The sequence below is a fragment of the Rhinichthys klamathensis genome, unplaced genomic scaffold (assembly GCF_029890125.1).
Source record: "Rhinichthys klamathensis goyatoka isolate OS25496 unplaced genomic scaffold, OSU_Roscu_1.1 h1tg000005l_1, whole genome shotgun sequence".
NCBI classification, from domain to species: Eukaryota; Metazoa; Chordata; class Actinopteri; order Cypriniformes; family Leuciscidae; genus Rhinichthys; species Rhinichthys klamathensis.
This window is the reverse complement of record NW_026606558.1, coordinates 690,823-717,257: the sequence shown is the minus strand read 5'-3', so window position 1 is coordinate 717,257 and position 26,435 is coordinate 690,823. Positions and strand designations below refer to the sequence as shown.

At 37.7% G+C, this 26,435-nt stretch overlaps 3 protein-coding genes and 1 non-coding gene across 7 annotated transcripts in view; 3 read left to right on the top strand and 1 right to left on the bottom strand.

Moving 5' to 3' along the window:
* megf11 (multiple EGF-like-domains 11) overlaps window positions 1-1,875 on the top strand; it is a 153,435-nt gene extending 151,560 nt beyond the window's left edge. For all 3 annotated transcript variants that reach the window (XM_056254050.1, XM_056254060.1, XM_056254043.1), the window contains one exon: window positions 839-1,875. In XM_056254050.1, coding sequence (XP_056110025.1) covers window positions 839-1,014 — 176 coding nt within the window. In that variant the 3' untranslated portion in view covers window positions 1,015-1,875. The remainder of the gene's footprint in view (window positions 1-838) is intronic.
* Window positions 1,876-2,977: 1,102 nt separating this feature from the next.
* Window positions 2,978-8,377, bottom strand: rab11a (RAB11a, member RAS oncogene family). Its single transcript, XM_056254266.1, has 5 exons — window positions 8,218-8,377; window positions 6,724-6,919; window positions 6,054-6,247; window positions 5,814-5,894; window positions 2,978-5,306 (listed from the first exon to the last, which is right to left on the bottom strand). Exons 1-5 carry the CDS (start codon window positions 8,255-8,257, stop codon window positions 5,170-5,172), a joined length of 648 nt encoding a protein of 215 aa, XP_056110241.1. The 5' UTR covers window positions 8,258-8,377; the 3' UTR covers window positions 2,978-5,169.
* Window positions 8,378-8,835: 458 nt separating this feature from the next.
* Window positions 8,836-8,907, top strand: trnaq-cug (transfer RNA glutamine (anticodon CUG)). Its single transcript has one exon. It is a non-coding gene; the product is annotated as a tRNA-Gln (tRNA).
* A 6,452-nt stretch (window positions 8,908-15,359) lies between these two features.
* The window catches only part of dennd4a (DENN/MADD domain containing 4A), a 34,086-nt gene continuing 23,010 nt past the window's right edge, over window positions 15,360-26,435 (top strand). For both annotated transcript variants that reach the window (XM_056254024.1, XM_056254017.1), the window contains exons 1-10: window positions 15,360-15,603; window positions 20,582-20,923; window positions 22,224-22,470; window positions 23,253-23,322; window positions 23,680-23,849; window positions 24,516-24,754; window positions 24,873-24,939; window positions 25,074-25,132; window positions 25,778-25,922; window positions 26,011-26,186. In XM_056254024.1, coding sequence (XP_056109999.1) covers window positions 20,601-20,923; window positions 22,224-22,470; window positions 23,253-23,322; window positions 23,680-23,849; window positions 24,516-24,754; window positions 24,873-24,939; window positions 25,074-25,132; window positions 25,778-25,922; window positions 26,011-26,186 — 1,496 coding nt within the window. In that variant the 5' untranslated portion in view covers window positions 15,360-15,603; window positions 20,582-20,600. The remainder of the gene's footprint in view (window positions 15,604-20,581; window positions 20,924-22,223; window positions 22,471-23,252; window positions 23,323-23,679; window positions 23,850-24,515; window positions 24,755-24,872; window positions 24,940-25,073; window positions 25,133-25,777; window positions 25,923-26,010; window positions 26,187-26,435) is intronic.

The window sequence follows — 26,435 nt, the reverse complement described above, 5'->3', positions numbered from 1 at the left end:
TTCAAAAATATTTATTCAGTTGAATTCAATTCACATTTATTTGTATAGTGCTTTTCATAATACATATCGTTTCAAAGCAGCTTTACAGAAAATGCATATGTCAATTGTTCAGAGTGATCTGTTATCAGGTGACTGTGTCCAAGTAATCCATTTTAGAAATGTACATATTCATATGGCCATCCCGAGATAAAACAGAAAAGCAAATGGAAAATAATTAGCATAGCTGCTGTTCATAACATTTCAAACAAATATAATCATGTGCATTTGATCTGGTATAACTGGAGTACAAGGTTATGAGATGCATTATGTGACAGCTTGGCTAAAGAGATGTTTTTTATCTAGATTTAAACTGGAAGAGCATGTCTGAGTCCCGAACATTTAGGAAGGCTATTCCTGAGTTTAGGAGCCAAATGTGAAAACGCTCTCCCTCCTTTAGTAGACTTTAGATATACTAGGTACAACCAGAAGTCCAGAGTTTCGTGACCTTAAAGAGCGTGATGGATTGTAGGGCGATAGAAGATCGGTTAAATACACAGGAGCTAAACCGTTTAGGTCAGTAGCAATACTTTGTAATCGATACGGAACTTAATAGGTAACCAGTGTAGAGATGATAAAATTGGTGTTATATGATCATATTTTCTAGACTCTAGCAGCTGCATTTTGGACTAATTGTAGCTTGTTTATTGAGGATACAGGACAATCACCAAGTAATGCAGCTAATGGGAAAAATATTAAATCTTTATAATGTAATGTACACCATATAGAAAGCTATGTGTTAAAGATTCAGAGAGAGTTTCAGAAATTGAGCCGCTCACCTCTCGCCACCTTTCCTTCTCAGAACCGACAGTGAGTGTTCTTCAGGGACCCAACGGCCTGGCGACCGGATTCTCCCAGAGTCCTTACGACCTCCCGCGGAACAGCCACATTCCCAGCCACTACGACATCTTGCCCATGCGCCACAGCCCCACACACACCCCACCCCCTCCAGAGAGCCCCCCGAGCTCCCTGCTGTAGAGCCCAGGCCTGCCCCAAAAACACGGGACGCAAGACTGGCAGTTCCCAGACCTCGTTTTTTTACAATCTCAACCTCTCTCTCTCTCTTTTCTTATCTCTCTTCCTCTCCAACACACATTCAAGTACAGATGCATGAGTAGATTATACTGGACGTGACACAGGTGGAGACCGTGTTCCTCTTTCCGTTGAGTAAAGGAGGATTGTGGGAAATGGACTGTATACCAGAACAAGAGCTCCAGATTTGGACACCAGCGATTATTCATCACCCCTCTCAGAGATGTTTTTTTTAACAAGCTTTGCATATAAAATCAGGAAATACAAGGGTAGAAAAGCATTCTTTGCTTATAGGTCTATGAAAAGGCATTTGGAGGGAATAAAGGAGCATTTGAGAGGTTTTCATGGAAACATACTCACTATGTTGATTCTTAAAGACAAGAGTTCCACACACTGGAACAGATAATCAATGCGACTCAATGATCCAGAACTTTTAATTTGGAGTTGGCAGCCGGGGTGACCGTGAGGGGGCAACCTCTTTTTCACCCTGGAGCGTTTAGTCTGGACCTTAGAAACAAAAGCATGGTTTAAAATAAGAAATATTAAGAGTTCTTATTGCGTAAAGACGGTTACCGTTATGAGGAAGTACCGACCAGGACTTTATAATACTGTACATTCGTCTACCACTCAGAAATATTTATTAAAGTTTATGAGGAGAGCCTGGGGTCAACATGAGCTCTGTGATACTGTACTACACTGCTCATTTGTGTAACAACCTGGTGCTTTCTATTGTACATAGACGTTTATGACTGTTGCTATCAGTGTGTATGTCTTATGAATTGGAATTAAGTTGTGTACGTTTAGTTTTTCTTCTTTGTATGTTTACATTTTTAAAACATCTGTTAGCAGGCCTTGAAAGGTTTTTATTTTGTGGCTATGTATTTATGATGTTTATTTATACCTTGTTTGTGCAAGTGATGTTTTTCTTTATGGTGTAAAAGTTAAACATATTTAAAGGGGGGGAAAAAAGTAGCATGAAAAAATGATTCCCATAGTGACCAATTATTTTCATGTGCTTGTGCTATTTGTGCACAGTATTAATATATAAAGTCAACATTATATGTTAGCTCTTTTGTCAAAATAGACTCCATGATAGGACGAGACTTCATACGTGTCCTAAAAACAGTATAAATAGATTTGGAGACATGTCCCTTTCCTTGTGTTTCAGTTTGTTTGATGATTATAGCTTTGCAGCTTTGATTTGAGTTTTGTTCTGAAGTGGCTGCGTAACATCATAATAGCAATAACATAGTGACAATCATTCTTAAATAAAAGGGGAAAAAACATTTCATCAATCCTATCAGCTCTACAGCTCAGCAGTGTTTCCTCATGCACTTTTATGAATTGTTCAAGATCGCTCAGTTTATTTAACGTTCTTACTGTTTAATTGCTGGTTTACATGAAAAAGTCCTCATTTTTGTAAGCTGTGTAGAAGCTTGATTAATCATGTTATTCATCAGTCACATGTTTTTGTGTAATAACCACTAAACTGTAATATTTACTCTCTCAAGGTAAGGTTAATCTTTAATTTTAGCAAATCTCTAAATGAATCGTTTTTTTATATTGTTCATTATAATGTTGTGATGCTAGCTAGATATATTTAGTGTTTTATTTATTTAGACAAAACAGTGTAGGATTTTGATACCGTTCATTTACCAAGAAAATAATAATTTGGTGAGTCTGCACTGAACATCATCTGTCACATATAACTGCTCCCTTTTAAATAAACCAACCACTTTTACTATCTTTAGAAATCAGGACGTTGTGGCCATGCCTTAAGGAACTGAAATAAATATGTAAAAAAAAAAAAAAAAAAAGGAATAAAGTAACTGGGCATAATGAGGTAATAAACCTGTTCCATGAAAACTAAGCTAAGAAAGGTTAAACAATATATAAGTAATAGAAAAGCTTTGAATTAACTACATATTTTATTTGCTCTTTTAAATTGGAATTACAGGTGACAGAGTAATAGTATAATCATAACAATACAAAATAAAATCACAGTACAGTGCAGACAAAAGAAACAAAAAGAAATAAGGTTCTCGAGCCAATACGTGAAAGATCCGACAGTCAGAAAAGTAATATCTGGGTAATCTTACTAGGACACACCAGCTATGTGCAGTGCATGGGCAGGTCATAGTCGTGCCATCTGTGCCCTCACATCATTGGCACCGGCCCCTGTTAGCACCAGAGACCCCTGCCTCTAGAGAACAGTCATACAATCAGAGTCAGGGTCCTAAAAGAACAGAAACAGACCCTGACGCTTGTATAATCACCAGGTCTTTTCCTCTCGATGGCGATAAGTACTGTATGTGCTGCTTATAAGCTATAGGAGACTCACTAAAAACAGTAAAATGACTTGCATGCAGTAATGTCGGTTCAGTCTGATTCAGTAATTACATTGCAGCCTTTAAGGGCCTTCAATTCCACCTGGAATGTGTTCTGATCCTGATGGGAATGATCTTAGCAAACTATGTTGTTTTACCTAGTGCTAGGGTAATTAAACTCAAAGGGATCGATGAAGAAAAATAAACCACTGCTGAGGTCTACAGTATTCTTCCACCCCGAGGTCACCTGTGGTGACCGTTATATAACATGCATTATTAGTTCAGTCTTTACTGATATTTCATGTCACACCGAGTAAATTTTATTAGACAGCCATTAAGCGAAGACGAGCATCACAGCTTGTGGTAGTTTCCTCATCTGCTGGAATCAGGACAAAGACTTTTTGTAGGCTAAAACACATAATACATTCATAAATTATCACACTGTGTCTCAACGCTTAAGAGTCCCATCACTTCGCCACGAAGATTAAAAGGCTAACAACTCGATTCAAGTGACTACCACAGAATAAATACAAGTTACAGGTCTTAAGATCATTAACTGTAGTGGCGGGAGATATTTTACATTCAGTGCAATAAAAAAGAAAGAGAAAGTATCCAGTCTATTCCCTAGAGTGCTCTCATGTGATGCGGCCGTCAGCTGGCCACTATTCACTGCCGCGTGTTTTTCCTGTTCCGACTTTAACGACAAGAGTGTGACCTGCAAAAGTACAATGGGTTTGAGGTTGCGAGGATGTTAAGATAACGTTACGTTTAGGGGAAGTCTTCCCTCGTTTCTTACTGAATGGGTTTGTGGTAGTGTTTCAAAGAGAACTTGTGCCTGTTTGGTAGTACGGTCCCCTCTTTAGGAAACAATCTTTCTGCAATTATGACATCAATTCTTGTTTATTACAAATTGAACTTTTGCTATGCGAAGACAACAACTGAAAGGGCTGGTAACACAAAAAAGAAAAGGTCCATAATGGACTACATTACAGTGTGATTCTAGCGTGTGATGAAGGCCTCGCCGCACTGGCACGGACAGCTGAAGAGGTGTTGCGTTTTAAGCACATGCATGAAAGCGTCCTCCGTGTAACGTTCCATCAAAAAAAGGCACTAAAACCACTATTCTACCTCGATGCAAATGAAGCACGTGATGGCGAAGAGAAAACAGCGCAGTAGCTATGTGCCTTAAGGCCTCTTCCATTGGCCTGATGGTGAAATCAAGAACGTGATGCGATGCCGCCCCGTGCCGAATGCATGAAGGGAGTGTACATGCAATGAGAACCACACTTGGAAGATGGCTGAAAGGTGAAGACTGTGGTCTTTGGGCCCTAATCATCATCTAACATCTATCAGGTACATCATCTCTCTACAATCACAACATTAAATATAGCAAAACCTCCAATACTGCACGTTTCTCCCCTCCACCCCAGAGACAAGGGGGGCTGCTACTAAAGACATACATGAGCGAACCTCACACGTTTGCGGATGAAATTATATATTAAGACATTTCAGTGAAGATCGGCACAAATGATTATTAAAATTCTGCAATATAAAAGCCTACCATGGCAGGAAGGAGGGAGGGAAAAAAACAAGCTTAGTCCAGACTGCAGGTGGTGACCCTTTGAGATTCCAGCTTTGGAACCAGCCTCTGTGCTCAAGCCTAGTTGTGCAGCTGCATCTCAGACCCAAAGCAGTCTTGAAGGGGGAGGGGAGGGGAGGGGGTGTTGCAGGTGGGTGGTTGGGGTTTGGGGGGGGGGTTATGGTACGGGTGCCGCTAGATGCTCTGGCAGCACTGCATCTTTGGTTTATTCTCAGTAGGTTGCACCTGGATGGACACTACATTGTTGCTAGGTGACATGTCATTGTCTCGGCGGTCGGACATCTGCTTTTGGGATACGATCCGATAGATTTCTACGAGACAGAAAAAGATATTGATGCTGAGACAATGTGCACAGTGACAACACGAACTGGCAATGAATATGGACTTTGTGTTGCCGTAAAAGCCTATAAACCCTACAGTTATTACTGGACACAATTACAGCATTGCAACTGACTGCGATGCCTTTGAAACATTTATTATTTGTTCTCCCTCTGCAGATGCCAGGAGCCAAACAGAGGAGCAAAAGACGACGGAGACTCTCTATTGCAGTCACGTCAGGCTAGAGAAACCTACCCGACCAAGTCAGGGCTTTTGATGAGTCATTCATAAGGATGTGGCCTTCAGCCAATCATTTACAATCTTTCTTTTTTATCATTTTAAACAAACAAACAGTCATTTCCTCAAGCCTGTTTAGTGTTTTTCGTCATTCGTGTATATTCTTCTACCAGTACATAAATAAAAGTTTATCATCCTTAACCTTGCACACTGATAAGTATCCGCTACGTGTGCTGAAACGCTCTTTTGCAAAGCACACTCACCAGTCAGGATGGTCTGAAAAGCGGTCTCTACATTGGTGGAATCCAAAGCTGAGGTCTCTAGGAAGGACAGACCGTTTTTCTCTGCAAACATGGGGAACATACATTAACATTCATGGTAACAGTTAACAAGCTGAAAGAGCACACAAAGAAACCAAACAAACTAATGCCCTGGCTATACACACTCCCTGTAATGCAACAGGAGTTAAAGGTCCACTTTTAAGTCTTTATTGTAGATCTAACCTGCAAATGCACGTGCTTCGTCGGTGGGCACGGCCCGGAGGTGACGCAAGTCGCTTTTATTGCCCACGAGCATGATGACGATATTGCTGTCTGCATGGTCTCGGAGCTCCTTAAGCCAACGCTCCACATTCTCATAGGTCAGGTGCTTGGCGATGTCATACACTAGGAGGGCCCCCACGGCTCCCCGGTAATACCTGTACATCAACACAGGGAACCAATCAAAAGATAGTGGAAGGTTGAAGTGTGCTCAATGAGAACATGAAATCAAAATGCATTTCTTGATTCTAATGTGAATGATTCAATCATCCAATTAAGTTTGTCTTCATAATAGTTCATCAGAATATAGAAAATTGCTTCCCCTCTGAAACAACTTTCATTTTTGACTGACATCATATTTGACTGCAGTTGTAGTCTGCCGCTATAAATACTCGAACTCTTTAAAAAAAAAAGTCAGGTGGATTAATTCTGAAAGTGATTTCAACAATATCGTTCCTCTGTGCTGTTGTCATTTTATCTGTGGTGTGGACTTCCCTAAAATCATTAAAAGTTTATAGTTACTGACCGTCCTTGGTGTGAATGAGCTTTTAGACTTTATCAAACAAAACAACAAACACATAAACCAAGTAAAATGTTAATTGGTATCTGTAATATGAGGAAGGAAAATACTTACGCTGAAGTGATGGCTCGGTAGCGTTCCTGTCCAGCTGTGTCCCAAATCTGAGCCTTCACCGTCTTTCCATCCACCTGAATGCTCCGTGTAGCGAACTCCACTCCGATAGTGCTTTTGCTCTCAAGGTTGAATTCATTGCGAGTGAAACGAGACAGCAGGTTACTCTTCCCCACACCAGAGTCACCAATCAGGACCACTTTCAAATAAAGAACATCATGGTTTATATCTGATAAACACAATAACCTAGTTCAGCCAATCTTCAGTTGTGTTTGATGAACAAAAGTCTTATGGGGTTGGATAAACATGAGGGTGAGTAAATGATGACAATTTTAATTATTGCATGAACTAGCCATTTAAATAGGAGTGTGAGTGATAAATCAAAGACATCTCTGTCTAAAATAAAATATAGGAACAAACCTCCTCAAGTTTGGAAACTAAGCGCTTATGACAACCTAATTTAAAAGTGAAGTGCATTTAGTTTTAAGAAGTCACAATGTGGGAGTCTACATGACCATTTTTGGTAACATTCTTGTGTGACAATGAACTTGGTGGATAACGTAAGCTTACAAACTTTTTCTAGGCTAATTTGAAGATTTATTTATAACATCGAACATGACTATACTAGATTAGAGAGGTTGTTGACGATCAATATGATTCAAGTTAGCACGTCATTTCTTGATGACAACATGGAGCGAAACCTCACAAACTCATTTCAAAGAACAATGCATTTCAAAGATGACTGAATAGGGAACAACTTCTTTTATGGACTTATTCTAAAATGATCAATTTCACATTATTTCAAAAAAAAAAAAAAAAAATTAAAAACGATAACATAAGCAACGCGAGTTCACATCACCTGATACCTTGTATTTCCTTAAAAATAACAGTAACAATAAGCTGACACAAATAATTCTTTATAAGGACAGTTCACCCAAAATGTGTTATGTTGTTCCAAAGCGACTATATTTTTGTCGGTGGAACACAAAAGGAGATGTAAGGCAGAATGACAGCCTCGTTCACTGTTTACTTTCATTGTAAGGAAAAATATATAATGAAAGCGAACGGTGGTTGAAGTTGCCCCAAAATATCTCCTTTTGCCTTCCGCCGAAGTCAGTCAGTCATACAGGCTTGGAAAAACATCTGGGAATACAGGCCGTTTCCCATTTCCGCCTGCTCCGTTAAACCCCTCCAGCGACATTATCAGCTAACTTCAGCTAGCCGCTTCAAGGTGTGGTCCGATCTTCGGTAAACTGTGCTTTATGTAGTCAATTAACCAACATCTGTATAGACAGAGTGCGGCGTAACTGAGTAATATAAGACTAAAATGATACTATTCCAGCCGAGGAGCAGTAGATTGTTTTGGGCTGTTTGAAGTGAGCTAGCCGGTTAGCTGGCCTTTATGTGTTTAATATAAAACCACACTATCTAACAATAACCACGATGATCAGCGCCGCTTTAACTTATATAGTCGGCGCAAATGTTGTATATACTAACCTTTAAACAAGTAGTCATATTCGTCGTCTCGCGTCCCCATTTCGATTAAAACAAAAGCGCAAACAATGGAAGAATGTGAAGCAAAAGTGTAGCCGACCCGTCCCTGTCCTCTCCGCTACTGCACTGCAGTGTATTTGTGATTAGGCAGTAGCCATGCTAACAGGTTAGCAGCAGGCGAACCAGTGAGCGTCTCCTGAAGTGTTCCGGGTTAGGGCCTTTACAAGCTGTCAAAATAAAAGCCGTATTACAATATTTATTTTATTTTATATGGCAGTATTTCAGTATGTGTAAATGTATTGTATACCTTATTTAATGTATATCTTAATAATCTATAACTATAAAACAGCTAAATGTTTGTGGATCGTGCAATTGAGTTTAAAATGCTAATATATGTTTTAATATGAAACGTACTTTTGACAAACAGAAAAACACAGTCGCATGTCCCGCATATCATTGTGTTCTTAGGAATTATTTTTAATTTAGACTTGTAAAAGTGGGTTGTTTAGGTCATACTTCCTGATGATAGCGGTTTGAAGGAAACAAACAAGCAAGAAAACATTTGTTCATTTTCACAATAACAAGTTATTAAACCTGTAGATTTCATTGCTTGGACAGGGCGGTTCCATGGTGTAATGGTTAGCACTCTGGACTCTGAATCCAGCGATCCGAGTTCAAATCTCGGTGGAACCTACGCTTTCATATTTTAGAAACTGGATTTCTCGATAATAGTTAACCCTTGAGCTTCCTTATGGACAGTTTTTTTTTTTTTTATCACTTTGCCTGTGTTAATGCTAACTGCATAAAATTTGGCACAGGTGTGTATTTTTATTGGAATTGTACTATTTCGCCGCCATTTCCTTTAAAAAACAAAATTTTGCACTAGGTACAAAAAATGTCCCCATTGAAACCCATTAAAACTCCCATTTTTAATCCCAGGGCCATTTAACTATATGATGCAATCTTTGTTAAGAGGCTTTCATTCTGTTCGCAATGCTTCAAAATAAAATGTTTTACTATTTTTTACCAGATGTCATTTTTTCAGGTTTGGCCTATAAAGCAAATAATCGCTTTATTCCTGTTTTCTGCTTCTGCATATTATAGAGCCAATTGGGTAAATTATGCAACGATAATTGTGTGGGTGTGTTGGTATGGATGTCTGAGTGTGGTTTGTAGCCTATGAATTGTTTGTGTCTGTGTGCTTGTAATATTTGAGAGAGAAAAACTCAACTGCAAATCTAAAATCCAATCACTGTGTGTACCAGTAGTTTTGCTGGCATCCAAAGGGGAAAATCTGGTACTGCGCCCAAACAAAATCTTACAGAAAGCTCATTTTTTGAGATATCAACCTCAAATTTGGAACACGACTTATTTAGATGTATGGCTTTGATTTTCTAGCTGTTTTAGAGTTCAACTTGTTTCATAAAATATATATTTTATATAAAATAATGTTCATAAATAATTTTCCTAAACTTAAACCTATATAACTTTTTTGGGGATTGATTTATTAATTCTTTCAATTTTTACTTCAGGAATAATCTGCCAAGGATCTTCTTTAAAATGAGACCAAACTTAAGTCTGTGCTCCCAAGCTTCACATTTTTATGACAGTTTTTTGACACAGACATGTGTGTCCTCTATATGGACCTATGTGTAACTTTTTTAATTGATGCACAAGGGTAAACAGGAGCATGAAAAGACCTGTTCTAAAATCATGACTCTTCTAAAAGGCCAATAAGTAGCTCAAACACTGTGATAAATTCGTACAACGGATTTCCCTTCTTTCTTTTTACACACAAGATTACAAGATTTCAAAGATAAAAATGAAAGGTGTAAAGAGGTTTTACTTGTCTAAAGTAAAAGCATTCTGCTAAGCGTTTCACATTATTCATAAAAAAATAAACATTCCCTATACGAGCACTAGGGTGCAGTATTGTGCATATCTTCAGTCACACAGAAACACCAAAATGGTTGAAATGTATTGAACACGTGATTGCAAGGAGTTGTACTGCGTTGCAGTCCCCTATGGTTACAGTGGGGATGGGAATTGGGAAAGTCCCCATGATTCACATTGACTCAAAATACAATTTTGTATGAACAGATATTTCATCTCATATTTAGCTACCTGTATGTAGGCTAGATATGTCATTCATATTGAGTGGATAGTTTGAAAATGACAAAACATTTTAAAACCATGGTTACATCATAGCAACCAAACCTGTGACTCATAATAGACAGCCATATGCATTTCCTGGCAATGCGTTACCAGACATGTTTTTAATGCCAATTTCAGTTCAGCTAGCCAGCCCTTTGCTCATACTCTGTTGAATGGCCTACAGATTAATGTATTCCAATTATTTGTTTAGAATTTTACAGTTTTCCGATCAAAAGCGCTTTGATTACACAAAAAGTATGACTGTCGTTATAATTATGAGAAGGTTTTGTACTTGACTATCCCAGCAAATAAAGTTGTGTGATTTGAAGTATATGGTTGCACCCTTTTTACTTAATTTTTCGTATTACATCACCCAGACTCATCTTTCAGGACTTCAGAAGCCCTGCTGAATCTCTAATGCTTTACAGCAAACTGTACAGGACTGTAACCAGAGCTGCATTTTTTGATGTATGTTCTGTAAGTCTGCCAGCAATGTTACTGGTTGCTGACTCATCTTTGAAAAGAATCATCTGTTGGACAGTTGGGGGGTTTCCTTCACTGCAAAAATTTATGGTGTTTTCCTCTTAGAAATTTCTCAATTGTAAATAAATAACAAATAAATAAATAAATTGTATGCTAGAAATAAATTATATAGGCCTATTAGAAGAATAAAAATGTTTTATGTATGAACTTTTACTGTGCGAAAGTAGGTAGGTTTAGCTACGCATTGAATAAAATGGACATTTCTTAGTTCACTGGTCAAAATATAATTTAAATCTCACTTGTTCTATGAATTAAATATTGGAAAAATACGTTTTGAGTGTTTTTGTTTTTTAAAGGTATAGGCTATACGCTATATTTTGGCCCTCTAGCGGTTAAAAAACAAAACATTGTTTACTTTTTGATCTAACAAGTAATTAATTACAAGTAATGTGCATTACGTAATCAGATTACTTTTTGTTGTTACGAGTAAAGAAACGCATTACAAGTAACATGCATTACGGAATCAAATTACTTTTTGATGTTACGAGTAAAGAAACGCATTACAATAACGTGCATTACGAAATCAGATTACTTTTTGATCTAACAAGTAAAGTAATGCATTACAAGTAACATGCATTACGTAATCAGATTACTTTTTGACGTTACGAGTAAATAAATGCATTACAAGCAACATTCATTACGTAAACAGATTACTTTTTGATCTAAGAAGTAATGCATTACGTAATTAGATTACTTTTTTGATGAAATGAGTAAAGTAATGCATTACAAGTCACATAAAGTATGTAATTACATAACTTTTTTCGATGTCAATGAAAATTACATTCTAATAATACAAATACATTTATTTGCAGTCAAAACAAGTCACTGCAGATTAAGTATTTTCAAAAACAATATTCACAGTTTAAGTATGAATTGTTGCTGAAATATAGCCATTGCATCGGGTCCACTATAGTGGATTAATCAGATTTTTCTCCCAATCTAAAATCAAAACTTGATGCTGCAATATTTTTTCTACCCACAAAAGTCTCCTAGGATAGAAGGAATGGGTGGATATTCTGGAGCAACTTGGCATGTCTGACTGACCATTGACCATCTTGGTTTGGAGGGGGAAAAACCCACAATGGCTTACAACTTGGTTGCAATGTATATGATGATGCACCAGGGTCCACTGAAGAGATTGATGTGCAACTTTGCCATACTTACTTGTCTGATTTTCCATGCATTTAACCAAACAATGTCATCCACTTATTTAAATTCACATTTCAAGTTTGGGTTTATTAGTTATTCCAGTCAAACACAAGCACACAGTGAAACAATAACATTACTTCGGCTCCTCAGGGAAATTATTGAGACACTGAGGTAGACACAAACAGAATACACGCAACACATAAACCAATTTTATGCGACATGCATGGTAGAATTAAAAATAATACAGTCATCTACATTTTTGCCGTAATTTTGCAATTGTACCTTTCACTGCTTACATAAAGCCCTGACATATCGATGGCGGGCTGGAGTACTAACATGAGTGGGCTGTGTATAAATTCTGTTTCAGACTAACACAATGTGTAGCCTAATAAACATAATTGCTACATATAAATGAAGAACCCTGGACAGTCGTGTTGAAATGCACCGCATATTGAATGTCAATGGATCTCAAGCAATAATTTTGCATGGCAGACCCCTGTGGACATCATCAAACTCTGTGGTACATGTAGATGGAGAGCAGTGTTGGGTGTAATTAATTACTAAGTAATCTAATTACTGTAATTTAATTACTTTTCCCTTGAATAGTTAAGTAAGGGATTACTCTTAATTTTTATGTCATTTAATTGCAGTTACTTCTGGTGTATAGAGTAAAGAACAAATCTATATAAAACAACAGTGGATTTAACATCAAAATTTAATATATTTTATGTTAAAATGTATGTTTAATGTAACCTCCTTTACACACTTTGGTCAGTTTAAGAATAATTTATGCAATTGTATATTGTTTATTTAAAAGAATTAAAACATGTATGTCCTATTGTTATGGTCAAGGTTGATATGGGATTTAGAAAGTAAATAGTACTAAGTAATCCAATACTTTTTATAGAGAGTAATTACAGTAATCCAATTACACTGTTGAAGATGTAATTAGTAATTAATTACTTTTTTAGAGTAACTTAATCAACACTGATGGAGGCAAAGAAATAACTTGGTTTTTTTTACCAAAATGACCACTCAGCTATATAACAAAAAATATATATTCTAAGACTATTTTGCCAGTTACGTTCCCAATAGGAAAATGTTCTGAATGTTTCCATGTATAAGTTCAAAACGACCCGTTTTTTTCATGTTTTAAAAATGTTTATCTTGGTTATGTGAACGTTTGGGGAATATTCCATTCCATTCATGTTCTCTGAAAAAGTTATCTTTAAAAAATGTTAGATGAACATCCAACTAAAATATGTTCGGTGAATGATGTATACGTTTTTGTGCCAATGTTTTGCACATTTTTAAAGACCAGATAACTTTAAACAAGCATTCTATTAACAACATTTGTTCATAACTATAGTAAGAGAGAGAACCTTGCCAGAACATATATAAGCCAAAGTTTTGAGAACATTTCCTGTTAGCTGCATATAAGTTGATGTCTGAAACTCTAGTCCAGCCATTTGGGTGGCCAGCATGTGCCTTTGGAACCACATAGCTATAGGACTATAACACGAGGGGCTGGTGGATGTCCTAATCCTTCTGATGTTTATGGGTTTGCACAGCCAGCTGGGTGGCCAGTCGGCATCCACTTAAACTGCTTTATTAAATCATTTATCTGGGTTTAAGAAGTGTTTTGGCCTGGGTGTCTCCTTGATGAAGAAAGCTGAAGCACTTTGAAGACTGTCCTTCAGTAGTTCCTGCACCTTTTGACCTCTGGACTTTCTAAACAAACATTCACCCTCACACATGTTTTCTAAAGTAGAATCGCATATGTCCAAATAGTTTTTCCAAGTTCACCTCTTAAAAAAGTCTCCATCTTTTGTCAGTGGTTATTTGCCATGTTGTCCACAGATCCTGCTATTTTGGGGGATTCGTTGCAGCAAGATACCTTATGCTATTGTCAGTTAAGAAGACATTTTTGAACAACCTGAGTTAGTTGAGGTTACAGACCACCTAGAATGGCATGGAACATCTGAGTCAGTGGCACATTTTGTTGGCAGTCACACCATTAAAAATCTCTCTCTGTCTTGTTAAGGCTGCATCACCATTTTCAAAGCCCTGCTAGACTATCAGTGTAGGACCAGGTTTTGCAAACAAACTTAGTGAGCCCCACAGGGCCTATAGCCTATAACAGCTGTGCCCCCATAAACTGAACCATTCATAAGGTGATATGTCCTCTCGCAATAACTAATGGCAATTATAATAGTACAAAATGGAATAAAATACATTGACTTGACATATTATGGAAATGCAACAATAAGTGGTCAGTCGATATGGGTTTTTAATGGGTAAAGACCAGTATAAAGAGCAGGGTGGCTGATATAATTCTAATAGTGGGGCCCAAACATCACTAAGAGTAAAAATGTTATGTATAATATAAATAAAAATATATTCTAATACACACAAATAGAATTTTTCACTACAAATAGGCTAATATTTTCAGCTGAACAATAAAAAATCAACTAAAAAATCAAGATATATTTAGCGTAATAAAATGTAATGATTGCAAAACAAGACAAATAAATATACTGTATAAAAAAGTGTTTATTTATAGTAAATATTTGAGTAAATATTGTGTTTGAGTAAATAAAGACTTTAAATTAATTTTGTATGCATTTTGGCATCTTGTTTGTTATCATTAAATTGATAAGGCTGTTAGTAGATTTTAGGAAATGGACTAGGCACTTGTCAGGGTTATTGTAGTTAACTAAAACTAAAACCACAGTAAAAAAAAAAACATTTGTTAGGCTTCTTGAAATAAAATAAATGTTAACTGAAATAAAATATATACAAATATTTTATTTCAGTTGCCATGGAAATATTTGTCTTTTTTTTTTGTTTATCTTGATGTAAGCTAAACTGAAATAATAATGAATAAAAACAATAGCATACTGACTACTAGGGTAATAAAAATGACAAAATCATTTAAACCTAACCAAAATAACTCAAATGAAAACGGAAAACATAAACATAAAAACTACTTGAAACTATTAATAAAGAGTATAATAGTATAGGCTATATCTCAATGATACTAAAATACCACTGCCTCTGTTAATTGGCCAAATATGCTGAGTCTGTCTAGTCACTATCTCTCACACTTAAAACTGTGTTATTTTATCACTGTATCTTTAAATCTTGCAACCAAGCCCAGCACTTTTAAACACATTCTGTCGATAACATTCACCACCACAGGCTTTATATGGACTACCTGTCGGGACGCCCCCCCATTAAACCACAGACAGTCCCCGGAATGCTCAAATGACGTCACGGGTGCTGGCAGTCACGTGCCCCGTTGGCTGGTTTTGATAAGCGCTTGCGCGAGTCTCGAGCTGAGCGCATCTCTGAAAGCGTATAGAGAAGATGAGGCACAGCCCTCCCAGGGGGATTGTTTATACGTGATGGAGGAATAACTCATTTGTCTGATGAAAATGAATGGAAATACATAACTCCCTTCTTCCGTTCTGTGATTATTAATCAGAATAACGGCGCGTGCTTCAATGAGCGTGTCTTCTGAATCGTCGTCCTACTGAAACAGTGAGTGTGCTATGCTCGTATCTATTTAATGGTTACGGACATTTGTTTCTTTTAGAAATGTAAAGCGTCAATGGGTGTTAAAACGATACATTTGAGGAATTTTAAAGCAATATATTTTATAAACATGTAAGACTGACCGGAGATGGAGTGGCACCTGTCATCACACGTCGATAATTGTGCGCTTGTTTTGATTCTGATCGTGTATTTACACACCATGTGATGGTAGTCATCACTTAACACCATTTTTTGGTAAAGCTAGAAATGTGTCTATTATTATAATTCAGGATTTTATCGTCTGATTTAAATACCATGGCCCTTATGATTTACGAGTTATTGTAAGACTGACCAAGCCCAGCTGTCTGGATGCAGTATCATCTTCATATTTATTTATTTCACAATGTTCTCATGTTTGTTTATTAGTCAAGCTTAACATGCAATGTTCTATTTTGACTTGCACCTAAAATTTATCTAAAATTCAAAAGAGTATCTGTTTTTCTGCAGGGACATAACCACAATAGGCATTAAAGGAAATGGGTGCTATTCATATTTAGATGAGATATATATATATATATATATATATATAATTTTGTAATGATTGATTGTTAAATTAGTACATTTTGTCCTCCCAACCCTGAACATGTACAGTAAGTTAAATTCTTGGGTATAGGTATGCAACAAACTGCCATTCTCAAATACAGATTATCAGAGTTACAAAGAGATTAATGCATTTTGTCTGATGAGATCATGTAATGTTGAGCAAACCATGACAAATTTGCAAAGGTATTTCAGAGAGGTTGCTCAAAGCATCCATCATCTACTTTGGAGATTTAGCTTTGATCCTGGATTTAGAGTCGGTTGTGATTTATATCTGGATTCAGAGAAATTTCATGAGCTTGTCCTAATGTTGAAGTGTGATATTTGCCTGTATATCCTTTGCATTTCATCGTCACTCAGCTGTAATTGTATATTTTGAAATTAATAACAGTCTTTGCTAGACCAACTTTAGCAATCTATTTTAGCAATGTGCTTTAATTTCAATTGGGTGTTCCTTTAAAATGCATCATGATATTACAGTAATTGTATGTTGAGACATTTTGACTAATAAAATTCTTGTTTGGTTTTATTTTCTCATCCACTTTGGAAAGCCTGCATGGGCAGGATTTGTTTCAAAACTTTAGCTGTTTGACAGAATTTGTCCAGTTTGTCTCTTGACAAGAAGTTAAACAAATACATCACTTTATAAAGGGTCTTAACACAAAAGTTATAGTAAATGGAGTTGGACAAGAATTACTGCCTGTCCTATACCTCGGTAAAGTCTCCTTGACAAAACATTTCCACATTGAAATAGCTTGCCTGCCTCCTCCTATCCAAAGTATGCAGATGTCTGCTTGTTTCCCGGCATGGTGCAAAGGAATCAAATGTCCGCCCCATGTTTTAAGCAGGACCAGATGCTCGGCCAAATGTGCTGCAATAGTTCCCCCTTCTTATGTTTTCCTGCAGGCCTCACTGCTGTCCCAGAGCTGTGCAGTATCTGGAGCCTGTTGGTCCATGGCGCCCTTACTCAGGGCCACAGCCCATAGCTCCGGCACAGCTGGATAAGATCATGCTCATTTTTATGGGCAGACTGTTAAATTGGCTTATCCTGTGGCTTCTACACGCCACAGGTTGGTGAAAGAAGGGCAAGGCGTATCGTGTCAACAGCCATAAGCATTCAGCAGCTCTAGATACAATTATTGGAAAACGGTGTTTTGTTATGCTGTGGGTGTTTTGTTTGGGACAAGGCTTTTTCCCTGATATGATGAGTCATGTAAAGCTACTCTCTGTGCTGAAGAGGTTTTTAAAGCATAGTTCAACCAAAAATAAAAAAATTCTGTCATCTCTTATTCACCCTCAAGTTGTTCCAAACCTGTATGTTTCTTTTGTCTGCTGAACACAAAAGAAGATATTTTAAGGAATGTTGGTAACCAGACAGTTGACGGTAGTCATTGACTTCCATAGTAGGAAAACAAAATACTGGAAGTCAATGGCTACCGTCAACTGTCTGGTTAACATTCTTTAAAATATCTTCTTTTGTGTTCAGCAGACGAAAGAAACATACAGGTTTGGAAAAACTAAAGGGTGAGTAGGCTAAATGATGACAACATTTTTGAGTGAACTATTCCTTTAATGCCATGATCGAAGGTGTCAAATTCATTTTAGGTCAGGGCCCATATTGGGGAAAACATCACAGTGAGATATTTTTTTATTTTAAAATTATGTATTATTATAATATTAGGTAATTCTATTTTAAAATTAAATATATATAATATATTATTGCATATGTTTATGAAGTTTTTTATATGCTGAATAGATGTTCGGATTTGAAAAGAAATTAGCAATCGAAAAATAAATGGACAAATGTTGTTTAGCATTTGATAAATAATGCATTTATAATTTTTAAATAAGTAATTTTAGTTTCTTTGTTGTGCACATTTTTTATTTCTGGATATGATATATTATATATTATCTTTCTTTCTGTCTTTTGTTTTTTAATGGACCAGTACTTTGTGTGCAAATCCAAGATCACATCATGGATCCACTCACAACCTCTTGCAACTCTCAGATTTATGTCCATTATGTGAGGCTGTTTTCCTATTCTGAGGCATCATTCTGTTGCGTTCTGTGTGTACTGGTCTGGAACTTGTCCAGTCATTTAAACTGGAAAAGGGAACCATCGATCTCTTACTCCAATTCTTCGGAATGATGAGTATGAAGTTGGTGAAGGAGTTCCTTATTTGTATGGCTCAGACACGCAGTGTAATTTTCTTTCATGACTTGTCCATGAATTTCCTCTGCGTAGGACCCATTTGGATTTCTCTGATGTAAGAGCCATTTCCAACGCACTTCCGGGCGTTTTTGAGTCTCTCTTTTTGACGTTACCATGGTGTTTCTCAATATGGGAGGGACTTCCTACGAGTTGTCTGAAAAGTGTTGAGTCAGTGCAAGAGTGTCTATAATTGCATCACATAACGATGAAATGTGCCTCAGGCCTTTCCAGTGTGCAGTGTGCCTGACTATAGTATTATAACTGTATAATTCTCTGCAATTTTATCCATATTTGCCTGGAATTTAGCTCTAACCTGTCAATTTAAGCTTGCTTTTCTTTTCCTCCCCAGCAGTTGTTATTTAACTGTTGATGTGTGATTGCGAGGTCCTCATTACTGCATCATTATCTCTACTTTCTAGCTTTCTGCTCATCTCTGACTCTTTTTTTTTATTAGTTTTATGTAAGTATTTTCTTTCCCCCTTGCATTTTAAGGCGAATGATAAATATTCACTGGGTTTTCTTCATGGTTGCCATGGTGAGGATTATAATTTCTCTCTTCTGATGGTGGAGAGGGCACAGCCAGCCTCTGCGGATGGCGTGGTTGTTGGACCGAGAGATTATGTCTAAATATAATCCTAAATCTCTCACGTAACATGTGACACATCTGCTATATTTTCTTCTCAATCTGTCTGGAGAACGTTATCTGGTATCTTTCTAGAACAATGTGGGTGTGATTAAATCTTGATACCTTCGAATGTTTATGCAAGCAGTTTGATGGGATTATGTTTGCTTTGTGTGATGTTGTTGAGCAGAATATGTGAAAACGGCTACAGTCGAGACATCTGGAACAAAGTGTGCATCTTTGGGATTGCTGGACAAGGGACAGAGAGAGTGTTGTAGAGACTCCTCCTTCAAAGCCAAAAGGTTTATGAGGATGAGATGGATTAGAGTTTTAAGGCCTGTATTTATTCTCAGCATCTAACTGGGATCATGAAATCTGCCGATGACTTACTTGTCACCATTTCCAAAATGTTTGATTAGAAACAGCAACTTCCCGTTTTACACCGTCAGTACAGCATCACCGGTTCCTCATTAGACAAATTTCTTCACTTCAACACTTCGTCACGACAAAACAACTAGTCAGTAGGTCAGTTTCAATTCCTAAGCTCTTAAGCCGTGTCCCGTGACTCTGTTGGCCATTACTGTAAATCACTAAGAAGCCATTTGCTATAAAGCTGCAAGCCATCAAAGACCTTTCAGACGGTGTCTGTCTACTATAATGATGACAATGGTATTTTATTTTTATGGTAGTACTTGTTCAGGGAAAAATACTACTGCTGTTTACTAATTCCAAAGTAATAATACTCTTTTGTGGGTAAAAATAAACACCTTTCAAAAAAATATATGTATACACAGAGAGCATCACACACCTAGATGGATGAGTTCAAAAGATTAGAGAGAACTATTTATGTAGCCTATTTATCAGTGATTTGGTGTGACTGTATGGCCTACCAGCGGGTGCCCTGTTATTTTTGGTACGATGAAGGCATGTGAGCATCAGTCATGTGTGAGCGAGTATATGTGCCAACTTGAGTGTTGTAAAAGCCCCAGGCCTCTTCTGGAAGAGAGGGGAATCTCTAATTAAGATATCGGTGGTTTTAGTGTTAGTGATGTTTGAAGTGACAAACTTCACATTGATGCAATCTTAAGGAATTCCCTTTTATTGTCTGAGCTCTTTTCCTTTTTAAGGTTTTTTTCCCCCCTTCCTGTGCATTTATTTTGCGGGTAAAAACTCTGACTCATGATTCAAAAGCATAATAAGGCATATTCTTTTATCCCCAGCAGGAACGGGTAATTGCTTCCGTATGTCTAGTTTATATTTCTCGCAAAGATTGTTACATGAGGTTGTGCTCTGCATCTGTGGATGTGTAATGCTAGTCATATCCTTTTCTGAACAGAGGGGACTAAATGTATAAATGGTATTTCCTAAGAGTGTTTTATAACTTGCACTGTGCTGATTTGTTTTTTAAACCCCTCCCGGTTTGAAAAAGGATGTTTTCATATGTAAGGATATTTGAATCTGAGCACCTGGCATTATTAAGCAACAGTATTATAGGTTGCAGCATGTCATTATTCCCTCACCCTATTCACGTCGTTGTGTTGTTTTTCCAGCACATATAGTCCTCATTCTATGGGGATGAAAATGGAGGAGAAAAGCCTTCGTGTAGCAGACTACTTTGTTGTGGCAGGACTCACCGACTCCTCTAAGCCTCTCGATGAAGATGTCCACCCTGAAGATGGTGGTCACCGGAGCTCAGCACAGCTCAAGGCGCCCATCACTGATGTGGCGGTGGTGATTCGCTCCCTAGGCGAAGAGGTACCTCGAGGGTTTACCTGTGTTGAATGCTCCCCCTCTGGACTCTCTGCCGAACTGAATGGAGGAAGTCTCATGGGGCCGCAGATCTTCCTCTGCTACAGGAGAGGCAGAGACAAACCACCACTCACAGACCTGGGGTAAGGCTTCAGACTTCAGACATGTTTGTACCAAGACCTACTTAAGGTTAGCCTGGCAAGCCAGACCTACATCAAGATGTTAGGTCTGGGAACTTACAATTGGCATACCTCAATCCGAGGGGCGGGATAAACGGTTGTCTTTCAATATCCCTCGGCACGCAATAGGATAACACTACAACCAACCAGAGCAACGAACGGCTGTGGCTGTGTGAGTCCCATGCGTTTTTCCACCAGCGGAGCTAGTTGATATATTAAACTTTTGCCGTATCCGATTGTCAAAACTCCGAACACATCTTCCTTTTTTAAGAATGACTTAAGTGACGTTCTCTTAACTCCAAGTCATCCAGAGTCGCGGCCAAATCCGATTCGAAAGACCGCTGTTTGCCAGCAGCATCTTCTTTGTTTTCAAGTAACGTTAGCAGGGAAATCACCTATGGAAATCGTCACATCTCGTCACATCCGTCACATCTCTGCCGTCATTGTTAAGCCCGCCCACCAACTCTATACACGATCTGATTGGCCGGACCAGTTTTTGGTTTTTCCAGCTCAAAAGTCTATGGAGAGTTGCTAGACCACACTTTGCTGCAAAATAATTTTTGCTGCCGCTAGGGTGCGTCTAGATTTCTAGGCTAACTTAAGGTCATTCATACCAAGAATGATAACTGTAAAGATAACTATAATGAACTATATTAATGCCCACAACAAAGCACAATAACATTCTGTGTATTATAAGTGCACTGCAGTTATATTGTCTGTCGCTTTAAATGCTCAAGGTCCTTAAATTCAGGTGGATTAAAAGGATTGGCTTTTAATGTTTTTATCATTTATCTGATTGGCTCTTAATGTTTTTACTGTTTTAAACAGTAGTTAACCAGCTTTTGTTCTCTTATTTGCGACAAAAAGATGGTAGACAACAATGTTTCCTAAACCCAATTTTTTTAAATACTAGAAAGTATCATGAAAAAGCTAAATATTTTTTTTCTATATAATTTGCTTTTTAGAACATCATGTAGTTATCTTAGCAACATGCTAACACTCAATTCTATTGGAATCAACTGTAAGTGAGTCGTGTCTCTTATGCTACTTTAAATGGCTATTAACTGAGCTGCTGCCTATGTAGGGAGTTTGAAATCACTCATTTATGTAGTACCGTTTATGACGCTGTCTTTTAAGGTAGCTACAAAAATAGGCAGTAGTAGCTCAGTTGGTTTTGGAAACTGTTGTGCTTTCACTTTTGTTCAATATCATTAGGCATTCTAGGCATTCACTATCCTCATGTCCTTTCTTTCATGATTCTTAGCGTACTTTATGAGTGGAAGGAGAAATTGAAGCCGGACTGTCAAATAATACAGACCACTCCCTCTGGCCGCCCCGCCAATATCAGTAGCTCCTCTTCTCAACGGATCTACATCACATATCGGCGTGCCTCTGAAAATCACTCTAACTCCACGCTGGCTGTCACAGACATCTGTGTCATTATTCCTGGCAAGGGAGAGACACCACCACATGCTTTCTGCAAGGTGGACAAGAACCTCAACAGCAGTATGGTGAGGGCTCAGTGCAACAGTCACCCGACACCACCTCTGAAAAGACGGTGATGGAAACCATTAGATGGTGGAAACCATCACCATATATATATATATATATATATATATATATATATATATATATATAAATCATAATTATATAAAATATAGTTTAAATTATGACATACTTTGAGATAAAAAAATCAAAATTATGACTTTAAAAGTAAAAAGTCATAATTTTGACTTTTTAATCTTTTAATTTCGATTTAGTATGCAAAATTTCGATTTAGTATGTTATAATTTCAACATAATTGTGACTTTTTAATCTCATAATTTGATTGAAGTCATTTCTACTTTTCATCTCATAGTTATGACTTAGTATGTTATAATTTCAATTTAGTAATTAACAAACTGAAACTGAAATTATTTGTATTTCATAATGTACGCAATGTTGTTATGCCTAAATTCCCTTATAAAACAATTAATTTCAATTCAATTAAATTCAATCATTTCAACAATTTATTTAAATAATTTAAAACAATTCATTTTAGTTTTTAGTTTTGTATTTTTAAGTTTGACCCTATAATTTTAATAGAGGGCATAACATGGGCAATATAGGACATAACATTGCCATAACATAACTATTATTATTGGCTTGTCAGTATTGGCCAGAATTTTAACCTTGGTGCATCAATTTTAGTTGGGTAGTTAGCCAGAAATTACGAGAAATAACATCAGACCACAAAAAGCAGCCGTTTATATACCTGTATAAAACTTAATTTCTATTTTTCCTGCTTCTACAGTGGGGGTCCTCTGTGTACATGTGCTACAAAAAATCTTTGGCCAAAACCAACACACTTGCATTCACAGCAGGTAATGTATCTCAGTCTTGAGTTGTTTTTCACAGTTGTGTGTTTTGTTGTGCATTTTCCAATGAGCAGCAGGAGGGACAGGATGCGTTTATAGTGAAGACCATCAGAACAGAGGGATACGATTGCGGATGAGTGAAACCTGATACTCCCAAGTAGCAAGAACAACATGATGTCATTGTTAGGCTTAGTACTCACAGTATACAGTTCTAGGCTTTAACTGCTGCCTGTGTTTAGCTTGTCATATATGGAAGTCTGGGTCAAGTAATTAATTACAGGGCGAACGATTCAGTGATCAGTAATAATTGTTGTCTTTACCAGAGCTCTACAACCTAATTGAGGGTTTGTATGGTATGTACAGGTCTTTTGTCCAGATACCCAGAGGAGGACTATGATTCCTTTCCTTTGCCTGAATCCGTGCCCCTATTTTGCCTACCGATGGGAGTGTCCATTGAGTGCTGGCCCTCTCATACCAAATACTCTCTTCCTGTCTTTTCAACATTCGTTCTCACAGGCGCCTCTGGAGAAAAGGTACAGGCACAAAAATCCATGCATGAGCACGCACAAATACACACAAACATTCAGATTTTCGGCAGGTTTTCTTCTCACTGCAGCACCATCATTCTTTGGGAAAATCAGACACAGTAGAAGGTGAATTGTCTTGTCTGGTTTAGCAATGTGCAAAGAATTTAAAGCAGCTAAAAACCGGCACAGGCGGAATATCAAAAGCGCCTGTGAATAATGGGCCTCAGAAAAGAATTGAAAATAAGATGAACATGTGTAATTGGCCTGTTTAATAATGCATTGCTAAAGTGCTGTTTGGGTCAGCTCAATTATGTCAAACACATCAGTACACTCGGCTCCCTCTCCTCACTGCTGAATAAGTCTCAAGGCTATTTGTGCTGCAGTATTGTATAATTTATTCATTTAGGTGAGCTACTTCAAAGAAACATTGCTAAGCTGAGATATTTCTGAACTAAAAGGCTGCAAAAATAAATCTTCTGTATCACTTTTTCACTGGGTAGATCTGAGCAAAGCAGATATTGATAGTGATTCCTTTCAAGTAGGCTAAAATAGTCACCAGTGTGCTCTTTAGAATCAAGACAGCTTCTTTTTTTTTTGTTCTATGAAATGTAAACCAACCCAATTCCTAGAAGGTGTTCGTGTCTCATGAAGGTGTATGTCTTGTGCTCTCAGGTTTATGGTGCCGCCATACAGTTCTATGAGCCCTACCCAGAAGAGCGTTTGACTGAGAAGCAGCGATCTCAGCTGGGCCTGCAGGCTAACGGACTCAGGCCCGATGGATCCATGACTGTCCACACCAACAAAAGCATCTGCCTTCTCTCTCACTGGCCCTTTTTTGATGCTTTCCGTAACTTCCTGACCTTCCTCTACAGATACTCCATCTCAGGTCCACACTCTCTACCCATTGAGAAGTGAGTTCTGAGGACAATTTAGGAGGTTCCTGGGCTAGAGCTGAAATTTAAATATCCCAAAAACATTTTGCGGCCACTATATAGTAATTTGTTTTATATCTCCTGATTGTTCTCTCAGGCATATTTCGCATTTCATGCACAAGGTTCCTTTTCCTTCCTCTCAAAGGCCACGTATCCTGGTGCAGGTGAGTTTTGTGCATATCGTGTCTTTGTTTGAACACTGTCCTTCTTGAACGTGTCAAAACAAATGACATTATGTGGTCAAATAGCTGCCAACCCTTGCCCTCATCTTACTTGTTTGTGTGCTTGTTTTTCACAGCTGTCTCCACATGATAGCCTGATGCTGAGCCAGCCTGTTTCCTCTCCTCTCCCTCTGAGGTAAGTCAGACACAAGATACACTGAACATGTCTGATGAATGCTGAGCAAAGCATGAAGTGTGGAAAGGCTTCAGCAGGACCTGGTTAAGTGTGGTAACTAATTGGCATGTTTAATGTGAGTGGAGACTCCTAATGCAATATTTTGCAATTTCCCGTATCAGGTAATTTCCTAATCTCATTGCAGATGATCATATTACACATTGCAGAAACATTCTACTCATTTAAACAGATTACCTGAGTAAAATTAGATACTTCCAAAATATGTATCTTTGATAATTTCGAACAATTTAACTTGAAAGGTAAAGAATGATTCATGTAGATTAAAAAGTGTTTATCTAAATCACTGTGGCAGGATCTAAATTTGGTCAATAAGGTTAAGTTCTATATCAGTTTGTAAGGATGTTGCATTTTTCCATGGTTTGTTGAAACAATATAACATTTTGGTTTGGTTTGGTTTACTTTTACGTTTATGCATTTAGCAATTTCGTTTATGCATTCTTACAAAAGAGAAACAAAGCGAATTAGTCAAAGATCCATCAATATTCATAATATACAATGCCAGAAATAGATTAGGAAGCAGCTGAAGTGTTTTTTTGTTTTGTTTTGTATGTGTTGTGTTTACATGCCTGTTTTCTTTGCCCACAGTGGTGGAAGGCTCTCTACTCTGCTGTTGAACCTCGGCCCGAAGAATGCAGTGACTCTGCTTGTGTTAGCTGTGACTGAACACAAGATCCTGGTGCACTCCTTACGTCCGGCCGTTCTTACCAGCGTCACCGAGGCCCTGGTATCGGTGAGTGGAAGACTATTGATTTTCACTCATGCCTTTACCAATCCTGCATGGTTTTGTCTCGTCGTAACTTGTTTTACCTGTCCGACAGATGATTTTTCCCTTCCACTGGCCATGCCCATACATTCCTCTCTGCCCGCTGGCCCTGGCAGATGTGCTCAGTGCTCCATGTCCTTTCATCGTAGGGGTGGATTCGCGGTACTTTGACCTCTATGAGCCACCGACGGACATAAGCTGTGTGGATCTGGACACCAACACTATAACTCAGTGAGTGACCTTTTGACCGCGACATAGTTCTGAATTCCCGTGAGAGCCTCTCCTAACCTTTGACCTTTGACTTTCTTTTACCACATAAATTCCCCAAATAAATATTATAATAATGATCTTTATCATTATGCAGATGGTTAAAAGATTAGGATAGAGATATATGAGCAGTGAGGAATGTAGTAAAGATAGGATCTTACCATGTGTTGAACAAATGTTCCTATGTTGTTTGTCTGTCAGTATGCAGCTAAA

What these genes read in the sequence shown, in the direction of transcription:
- rab11a (XM_056254266.1), bottom strand. Translation starts at nt 8,257, where the DNA reads ATGGGGACGCGAGACGACGAATATGACTACTTGTTTAAAG. An exon ending in ATATGACTACTTGTTTAAAG is followed by an intron (nt 6,920 to 8,217) that starts GTTAGTATATAC and finishes TTTATTTGAAAG; the next exon opens with TGGTCCTGATTGGTGACTCT. An exon ending in CGAAGCACGTGCATTTGCAG is followed by an intron (nt 5,895 to 6,053) that starts GTTAGATCTACA and finishes CCATGTTTGCAG; the next exon opens with AGAAAAACGGTCTGTCCTTC.